Raw genomic sequence first — 10129 nt, 5'->3', positions numbered from 1 at the left:
GCTTCCAGGGGCGAAACTGTTCTAGAAGGCAAATATGACCTTGAATCTTCACGGTTTAAGAAGCCAGGTTGGAGTTCCTATCATAGCTCAGCAGAAACAAATCTGACTAGCATCCAGGAGGATGCAGGTGCAATCCCTGGCCTTGCTCAGTGGGTTAAGGATTCGGCATTGCCGTGAGCTGTGGTGTAGGTCGCAGACACGGCTTGGATCCCACAATGCTGTGGCTGTGGTCCAGGCCAGCAGCTACAGGTCTGATTTGACCCCTAGCCTAGGAACCTCCATATGCCGTGGGTGCAGCCCTAAAAAGATGAAAAAAAGAAAAAAAAAAAAAAAGAAGAAGAAGCCAGGCCATTAAATGGTCAGTCAGGGCTCTCAGGGTCCCAGCCCTGCCTCTGCGATCTGCCTTCCTGGTCCCTGTGTTCACGTTCTCATGATGCAGCCATGCTGAGGGATTGAGTCATGGTCCCTGGCAGACAACCGAGGTTTGCCTCTGCCTGCAACACCCTCATCTTCATGTGTCCAAATCCTTCCAGCAAACACCTACCTTCCCCCCATGTTCCCCCCGGCCCCTCTGCCTCCTGCCGGGGAGGTGATAAATTCTGCCATTATCTGCACTGTGGGGGATTTAGAAAGAGCTCTCAGTACGTGGCTCTCAGTACCTGGCTCTCAGTACCTGGCAGCTGGGAGGTGGGGAGGCCAGACCAGCTCTTTGGACAGCAAACTTGGGGCCATGTCACCCTGGCCCCCAGCTGTTTGTCTAGGTGCAGGTAGAGGGCTCAATGGGGGCATACGAGCAACTGAGCAGGTACATGAGTCTGTGGGAGCTTGGAGGGATGCCCAGTTGTCCTGGGGGCAGCCGAGCAGGTGGGCCTGCTGACAGGTGTGTGCACCTGCCAGGTGGGGGCCAGAGTTGCCGACAGCTGTCGGCCCTGCCTGCGGTGGTTTGGAAGCAGCATGGGGCGGGCTGGGCTGGAGAAAGGGAACAGAGGCCAGGCTGCCAGAGCAAACAGGCAGGCCTGGCTCTACCTTTGAGCAAACACCAACTGACAGCGGAAGGTGGGGTGGAGGGGAGAGGCTTAATGTTAAGGTCCCTAGGGCTGGCAAAGGGGAGTCAGCCCCCAGGATGTGTAAGTGGGGAAGCAGGAAGGGCTTTCCAGCTGTTTGAGGGACTAGGGCCTCATGTCTCTGGGAGAGAGGTCTCCTGTGGGGAGGGGGAGGGCTCTGTCCCCACCAAGTCCTGGCTAACAGTTCTCCTGGCAACTTAGAGATACCGGTAGGGCTGTCTTTGCCATCTGCAGTGGTGGAGGAAGAGCGCGGAAATACGGGGTATATGGGACTTGAGATCTAAAGCGTCAGGTTGCAAGGAGCCCCAGAAGACCAGTATTCACTGCCTCCACGGCTGCAGGCTGAGCCCCAGCTGATGCCCCTGGAGTCAGTCTGGATGGCCTGTCACAAGCAGCAAAGGGCTGGACTATTCCATCCGGCTAGAACTCACTGAGTGTGTCCATGCGCAATGAGGCGTGGGGGAGGGGAGACAGAGGAGGAGGACCATGGCCCCAGGCTGGGGCAAGACATCGGGAACTGGGGGGACACTGGGCAGGGGTCGGCGGCAGGTGGCCAGGCTGGATGCTGGGGCTCCTGTGTGCTGGGGGAATGTGTGCGGTCCCCGTCTCTGAGGAGGCTTTGGGGCTGCGAGGCGTCCGGTTTGAACAGCAGGCTAAGGGAGCTCAATCCTGGAATCTGACCTTGTGCCACCAAGGTGAATCCCAGAGGCCTGGGCAGCACAGGCCCACCTGCTGGGGGGAAGATGGTGGGTCGCCTGAGACGGGGTGGGTCTCTCAAACTGGAGGGTGTGAGCAGACTGCTGCCTTTCGCTCCTCCTTTTGGCAGGATGAGTGGTTTCCGCCTCCCCACAGCTTGCTTCCCTGACCTGCAGCCCCTCCTCCTGGCTCCCCTGGACAGACTGGAGCTCAGGGAGCACTGCAGTGGGAGCCCCTTAGTCCCTTCCCTATCCTGGGCCAGAGTGGCTCTCCATGGGGGCCCTGGGGGCCCTGGCCAGAGGCCCCACACCCTCAGGCTTCTGGAGGCAGCCCCACCCCACCTGGCAGCTACATTTCCTGCTGAGGTGAGGGTGAGTCTAAGGTAACAAGACTGGTTTACTTTGGTATATACTGGTTCATTGTTAGAGGTCCTGGTTGTGCGGGGAATAACCGCTCATCGCTGGGCTTTAGGATAACGATAAAGAAACCAGAAACTTCCAAAGAAGAAAACATCAAGTCATCTCCTCCAGAGGAGGCCTGCTTAGGGTTAGGGTTTGGGGGTTCCCTCTAGACCCAGAGTCGCACTTGGCAGAATTCGAGTCGGGGGGGGGGTAGGAAGCCCCACTACGTACAGGTCCATTCTGCCACCGCCCGGGACCCAAGAGGGCGCCTAAGAAGGCCGCTCAGAGGCCAGTGCTCTGCAGCTCCCTTCCGTTCTCCGCCCCGGCACCCCACGTCCCTCACCGCCAGCTCGGTGGACAGCGGCTGAGGCCCTTCCGGACCACACGGCCTCGGCTCCCCCAGCCTCAGCTGTGCGTGGGCGGCCTCAGTTCCCCCTTCTGCGGAATGGGCGGGCAGCCCAACCTCCGCGCCCAGGGGCGTTGCGGGGGCGGGGCGGAGGGCTCCGAGGGCGGCCGGAAGGGGTGTGAGTGCGGGGGCGGGCCCCGCGCCGCCCCGCCCCGGGGAGGGAGCCCGGGGCGCAGCATCCTGGCGCGGGCTCCTGCCGCCGCCGCCACTGCCGTCGGGGAAGGTCCCAGCGCGGTCATGGCCTCGCGCGGCGCCCGCCCGGGCCCGAGCCCCCAGTGCCCCGCGCAGTAGCCCCGCGGCGAGGCGGCCCGGACGGTGCCGACGGCTCAGACGGACGGGCGGGCGGCATGGAGGAGGCGCACCTGCTCCCGGCCGCGGACGTGCTGCGTCGCTTCTCGGTGACGGCCGAGGGCGGCCTGAGCCCCGCGCAGGTGACACGCGCGCGAGAGCGCTACGGCCCCAACGGTGAGAGCGCGGCCCGGGCGGGGGCAGCGGGGGCCCCGCGCGCCGCAGTCTCAGTTTCCCCCCAGGCACCTCGGCCGCGGAGCTGTCCTCTCCCCTCCGAGCCATATGCCCCCGCGGGCGGGCGGGCAGGAAGCGAGGGCTCCGGAAACCTCTGCAGATGCTCTTGGGGCTCCCGGAGGGCTGCGCGGCACCTTGGCGGGGGAGGAGGGTACGGGTTCCGGGTTCGGAGACCGGACGCCCGCTCCCCCGCCCGGCTCTCCTCCCTCCAGGCCCAGGGACCAGTGAGGCCCTTCCGGGCTTCCCACCTCTATCCGCGTCCGCGTCCACTCGGGCAGGCCTTAGCTCACCCCCACCGGCCGTCAGCGCTGCATCCCCGCGCCGCCGCCACCCGCCCTGCCAGCATCTTGCAGGTGCACGCACAGGTCGGCTGGCGACAGACCAGCCAGGGATTCCTGAGGCGCAGCCTGCCAGCTGACCCCGCAGGGCTCTCCTGCACTGGGGACTCAGTGAAATACCCAGAAGGTGCAGACTGTCAGCTGGCAGCCTTGGGGCCTCCACCCCCACCCCAGGTCTTCCTCTTTCTGCAGCCCCAGGCGGATGTGGCTGGCGGGAGTTGGTGGGGGCTTTGAACTGCAGAGGCGGGAGACCCACCTCCGGGGGGCGGGGGTAGGGGGAGGTGGCAGGTTCAAGGCCTCACTGGGGGAGTTGCCTGGAAGGCCTTTCCTTCCTGGGTGACCTGGAGCCACGCCTGCCCATCTCTGGGCGGAGAGGGAGCTTTCACGCTGTTGCTTTTGGGGTGGGAAAAGCGTCCTTCTTCGTCATGTTTAAAGGAGTGTGGGATTCCCCACCTGCCAGGAGGCACAGCTAGTGCCAGCATCGTCCCCGTGTGACCCTGAGAGGGTAGAAGATGTAGACTCCCTCCCCGAGTTGCTTCCCGGCAGGATTTGCCACCCCCTTCGCCCTCCCCAGGGCACTGGGCAGAGTGCTAGGGGCGGGGAGAGAAATGTCGCCTGCATCCCCAGAGTGCAGCCGGGACCTGCATCCGTTCAGGACTCAGGGTCTCACCCTCTCCGGGTTCCCAGCCAGCCAGAAGGAAGGTTCTCTGGCGCGAGGGTCTCACTGCTCAGTGCCGGCTTGAAAATTACGAAGAGCTGTCAAAAAGGGAGCTTTGGGTTTTGTATTGGTTTATGACAACCACCTCTTGTATAAATATTATCTTTCTGGAGCAGAAATCCTTTTTCAAAAAAATTAGTTGCTATATTTAGTTGAGCTGTGGGAGGAACTAGGGAGATAAATATTATTTAATATCCCCCATTCGTGACTTGGCAGAGAGGGTTCCTTGCTGCAAGAGGGCAGGGCAGCAGGTCTGGGGTTCCAGCGCCTCCTCTGTGGCCTCCAGCTTGGGAGTCCTGATTCCCAAGGGAAGCTGGAGACCCGGGGCTTTGTTTTGCCTCCCAAATCACACAGATGTTGCCCTGCATTACCCTGGCCACACCCTTCTCCTTTCTGGCCCCCATGTCTTCATCAGTCCAGCAGAGGGGAAGCTGGCTGGGGAGGAGGGAGCCTCTGGTTCGCCCCTGCGCTCTTTCCTCTGGTTGTTTCTTTGGGGGGATGCCCTGGCCACTGAGCATCTCTGTGAGGTGACGGATCAGGATGGCACTGGAGGAGGGTGGCAGGAAAAGATGGGGGGCTGTTCCCGAGCTCCCCTGGTTCCTCTGTGCTTTGACAATAGTAAAAAACAGCTAGTGTTCAGTGGGACCAGGCCAGACCCGGGTCTTAGCACTTTTCATCTCTTATCTTGTTTCTTCCCCCAAACAACCGTTGTCACCCTCATTTTACAGAAGAGATGACTGAGGCCCCAGATTAGATAGCTTACCCCAAGTCACACAGCAAGTGGTACTGGGTGCCCGCCCCTCTCTGGGCCTCAATTTCCCTAGAGGTCCCAGGTTCTGCAGGCTCTGGGACCCTGGTGTTGGGGTCGGTACTCGGAGCCCGGGTAGCTCCACAGGAGCTGTTCCAGCCTCGGACGCACGCCAGTGCTCTGGAAGTTGTCAGGTGAGGGGAAGGGAGCCAGCTGCCCCTTCCTGCTTCATGCTCCCCCCACCCAGCCCCGGCCTGAGGAGGCGTGGGTGTCACAGTCTCTGCCAGCACAGCCTTTGGGGTGAGGCTGACAGGGTTTTGAGCCCCAGCTCTGCCTGTTCATAACCGTGCTTCCCCTCTCTGTGCCGCCACTCATTTATCATAAGCGGGGCTGCCACAGGACCCACGTCACAGGCTTATTTGTGAGTGTTTGCGTTCACCGAGCCGAAGAAACTGGCCCTGGCTCTGGACCAGAAGCTCGAGGGAGAGGGGAGGGACCTGCAGGCTGCGGGGAACACCCCAGGGACTAGTGTCCCCCCCCACCCCAGGAGTCTATGCACCTGCAGGGTCGTTAGCACTGGAAACCACAAGGAAGTCATTTGCTTAAGTCCTGAAGTTTGCAAGTTCTGCCAGCAGAGGAAGAGGGGAGGCAGGGGCTGCGGACCCTCCCTCCTCCCTCCTCTGAGCTCGGGGAGGGGCCTCCGTGAGTGAATGTGCTGGGAGCTGTACCCCGATGTGTCCCAACCCCAGTGTGTAGCATGTCCTCCGAGGCCCCGACTGGGCAGTAAGTGGGAGGCTCCTGGCCTCTTGGGAGCCTGCCTTTCTCTGCAGGTCCCAGAGGTGCCCAGGGCTCAGCTTTCTCCCAGGGCTTTCTACATCCTTTCAACTTATTTTTCGTATAAAAATGTATAGCCTTCAAAGGGTGAGTATATGATAAGTTCTCCCTAGATCTGTCCCCAAACACCCACTCCCAGTGGCCCGTGTCACCCTCAAGGTATCCTGTGTACACACGCGTCTGGTCTGTGATGGATGATCTTTTTTCCATGAAAGGGAGTGGATTTCGAGGGCTCTTTTGCCCCTTCTTTCCATGTGGTCGTCACTCTTGGAGATGGCTCCACCTGGCACATCCTTTGGCGTCCTGGTGGCTAGGCAGAGGCTGTTCCAGCCTTTCCTCACCCGAGCTTTTGATTGTTCACAGCCTCTGTGATCACACATGTGTTATAAGGCATATGCTTGCCCCCACATCATTTCACACACTGTGAATATCGGCAAAGGATAAATTCCTAGAAGTAGACCCGCTGGTGAAAGAGCGTGTGTATTTTCCATTTTGACACCTATTGCTAAATTGCTCTCCGTAAAGTTGCACCAATGGACCTCCCCGTTTCCCCACCACCTGACCACATGATGCATTATCGGATGCCCATCTAATAGAAAAGTGGCCTCTCATAGTCTTATTTTGCATTTCTCTGCAAGGCAGTTTGGGCATTTTTGGGGTCTATTTAGGAGCCACTTGATCTCCTTGTGTCCCTGGACTGGATGGCTGCCTGTCACCTCTGCTGGACGTGAGCCAAGGCAGGAGGCAGCACGGGGTTGGGTGTGTCCTGCCAAGTGGGTCAATACCTAAAGGCCCCCTGGGAGCCCAGTGATGAGGGGATCTCTGCCAGGGGCAGAGGGGGAGCTGGGGGAGGGGCTATGATGGGGGCTGGAGCCTGCCTTCCTGGGCCTCAGCCTGTGCATCTGTACAGTAGGTACAAGAGTCCAGGGCTGCCAGGTGGCAGGGATAGTTTGTATTTAGATTCTGCCAGAGGTGTCTTGGCTCTGACCTTATCTCCTGCTCTCAGCCCAGCCCTCCCCCTCCTTGGTCCCCATGTCCTCAGCAGGCAGAGGCAGGATCCCGAGATCCCCTAAGGGCCTTGCCGATGGGAACTGACTCTGGGATTGGGTGGGGGTGCAGTGGGGTGGGGGAGCGTTGCCTGCAGGGATTTGGAAGCTCTGGGTCCTTCCGGCTTCATCCTTGTTCTCTCACCCTTGTTGGGTAGGCTTAGTGCCCCCTCCCAGGAATAGCCCCAGCCCTGCCCCTGCAGATCCCCCAGCCCTTGTGCCCCAGGTGGTCCAACGTGGTGGGCACACGGATGCCCAGCCAATGTGGTGGGTACACAGATGCCCAGCAACTCCTTTGCCTCTGGAGCCTGGTCAGCCAGGTAGGCTGCAGGCCCAGGTTGTCCACTCCAGGTGGGGCCTGGAGACCCGGGCAGGCCAGGTGGGTAGGGCGGGGTCTGCCCAGCCAGAGCCTCGCCCTGGCTTTGCAAGTGACAATGTAATTGCTCTGTAAATTTACCTTTGAGGAAGACCTCAGTGAGCACTTGCCGCTCCCGGCTGGAACCAACATCTAGAAGCTGAAATACCAGTTTCCAATGTTGCGAGAAGGAAGGACTTGAGGGGGGCTAGGGGAGCAGGTGGTGTGGGGAGCCTGGGGACAGCACTGGCCCTGTGCCTGCCCCATTCTCCTGGGGCAACTGAATCAACCCTTCTGTGAGGCGCTGTGGGGCCCCAGGAATGACTCGGCCCCTGCCTGCCCTGGGGCCGCTCTGGTACAGGGCTGGCAGCAGCGCTGATGGCGAAAGTTCAGATGAGGAGATGGCGAGGTTCCCTACATGGAAGGAATGGCAAAGGCAACATCTTGGACAGAGAAAAGCTTTAGCAAACCAGGGGAGAGGGTGGCCGTCCCGTGGCGTGGCAGTCCTGGCTGGCAGAGGGAAGGATGGACATCTAGGGAAGAGGCGTGATTCGGGAAGGGCGGGTGGAGCAGCTCCAGGAAGGCCTTGAAGGTTGGTCTTTATTCTGCAGGCCCAGCAGAGCCGCTGAAGGTCTGTGAGCAGGGCAGGGTCATTCCTTCAGTTACAGAGTTTTATTGAGCACCTAGTGAGTGCCAGGCGCTGTCCCAGGTCCTGGAGGCACTGGAGTGTCTATTGTTATTATGGGCAATGTTCTCTGAGCATCATGTGTTCTGCGCATTATTCTAAGTGCATATTATACATATTACATTATTTCATCTTCATAACAACCTTATGAGGTAGATACTGTTATCATCCCCATTTTGCAGACGAGGAAACTGAGGCACATCCAGGGTTAAAATGATTTGCCCGTGGCCACAGAACTACTAAGAGATAGAACAGGATTTGAGGGGTTCCCTGGTCACTCAGCTGGTTAAAGATCTGGCATGGTCACTGCTGTGGCGCAGGGTTTGATCCCTGGCCTGAGAACTTCTGCATGCTGCGGGCATGACCAAAAAGAAAAAAAAAAAAAAAAAAAAGAATAAGATTTGAACTCAAGCCCTCTGGACCAGACTCCTTGCTCTAAGCCATAGGGTTTTTCTGATCATGTTGCAGGCCCCTCCAGGCCGGCCTCTCATCGGGCATCCGTGGGCATGGGTCTGTTCACTCTGGCAGCAGTGACCCAGAGCGGGGACTGGCTGGGAGAGGCTGCCACGTGAAAAGTCCAGACATGAATTGTGGGGGGTTGTTTGCCCCCAGGTCTGACTAGCTGGGTTTGGGAGGGGACTGCACCTCCTATTACTGTCTTGGCAACCTGGTGGATGACACTAAGATGTGGGCAGAGCTGGAGCATTCTCCCCACTTCACAGGTGGGGCATCTGGTGCTGCTGAGGGCCCATGCCACCACCTCAAGGGGAACTGGTTTAGCCTCCCCCCACCCCATGCAGCCTGGGGATAGCAAGAGGGAACCAGCATCTTTCAGGAATGCCTAGGAAGGGGAGGAGGGGCTCTCCCAGCCCCTGGACCACCCCCGCCGTGGCCCTGGAACTTATTCATGTGAGCGGAGAACCGAGCTGTCCAGAGTCTTGACAGGATCGGAGTTTGAAGCAGACCAGGAATGAGCAGGCAGGGCCCAGTAGCCCCCCAGACACCACCTGTCTTGTGAGGACAGCAGAGCCTCTGGACGGGGATGATTGGGCTGGTGGCTCTGGAGTTCCAGCAGAGGGGTGAGCCGACTGATGGGATGAGGGCATTCAGCCCAACAGTCAGGACTTGGGATATTGTGTCTTTCCAGGTGACCTCAGCTGGGGAGGCAGGAAGACCACCGGGGTGAGGAGCGGGTCAGCCTGGGAGTGAGCATCAGAGGTCCAGAGCAAGGGTTCGAGAGCCGTATTGCCTGAGCATAGAACCCTTCCCTGCTTTTTCTTAGCTGTGTGACCATAAACTAGTCACAACCTCTCTGTGCTTTGGTTGTCTGCTTTGTAAAATGGGACTAATAATTGTGTCCTCCTCGGGTTGTTGGAGAATCACAAGAGAGTAATGCACACGAGGAGTCAGCATGGCGTCTGGCGCCCTCAGCACTAATAATTCTGCTGTGATTATTCCATGTGCGGGGCACCTGCTCACATGCTGCTCACACGATGCCCTCCCCTTTATCCCTGGAGATGAAGTAGGTGGAGCTCCTGGCACACTGTTTGGTGTGTAGTAGGTGCTTAATAAATGTGACTCTTCTTAATATTAGTGATCATAGTGACAATCCTTGCAGTGGCCCTTCAGGGTGGGGGTGGGTATGCCACCTTCCAGATGAGGTTGGGGATCCCACGGGGAGCCAGGTGCTCAGGTGGGACTTGAGGCGTGTGCATTGCATGTGCAGGGATGGGCGAGGCATCGGCGGGGGCCACCTTGCTGAGCCACCCCCTCCCGGGGTGGGGGGGTGAGCAGATGGGGGTGGAAGGGGAGCCTCGGGGTAGAGGCCAGGTCTGGGGAGAAAGGGGGTGTTGGACAGGATCCGCTAGCTTATGCTGCTGTCACAACCCCCAGATCTCAGCAGCTTGAAGCAACAGAGGTCATTTCGTGCTCACGCTGTTTATACGCATGTCCGCTCGGCTCACCTGGGAGCTCAGGGTCTCCTGACTCTGTGACTCGGGTTCACAAGGCTGACACCATCTCACAGGTCGCTGAGTGCTGTGGCAGAGGGACAGACAGCCCCAGACCTGCGCCATCCAACAAGGTAGCCACTAGCCTCCTGGGGCTCTTTGAGTTCAAATGAAGGAAGATTATTAAGTATAATTTAAAATGTAGCTACTCAGCCACACTAGCCGCGTTCTCCATGGCCGGTGGCTGCTATGTTGGACAGCGGGGCTGTAGGACTCTTCCCGTCATCACAGAAAGTTCCAGCAGTGCAACAGTCCAGCCTGAACTGACATACATTCTTTTTGCACTTCACGCCGGGAGCTGGGACGA

General features: G+C 59.1%; 1 protein-coding gene across 2 annotated transcripts in view; it reads left to right on the top strand.

Moving 5' to 3' along the window:
• The window catches only part of ATP2A3 (ATPase sarcoplasmic/endoplasmic reticulum Ca2+ transporting 3), a 33519-nt gene continuing 26107 nt past the window's right edge, over positions 2718–10129 (top strand). The window contains exon 1 of one of the 2 annotated variants that reach the window (XM_021067692.1): positions 2718–3032. In XM_021067692.1, the coding sequence (XP_020923351.1) occupies positions 2915–3032 (118 nt within the window). In that variant the 5' untranslated portion in view covers positions 2718–2914. The remainder of the gene's footprint in view (positions 3033–10129) is intronic. The other variant, XM_021067693.1, reaches the window with a different exon arrangement.

The sequence above is a fragment of the Sus scrofa genome, chromosome 12, assembly GCF_000003025.6.
Source record: "Sus scrofa isolate TJ Tabasco breed Duroc chromosome 12, Sscrofa11.1, whole genome shotgun sequence".
NCBI classification, from domain to species: Eukaryota; Metazoa; Chordata; class Mammalia; order Artiodactyla; family Suidae; genus Sus; species Sus scrofa.
Note: the sequence above shows the minus strand (reverse complement) of the source record. Positions and strands in the feature narration are given on the sequence as shown.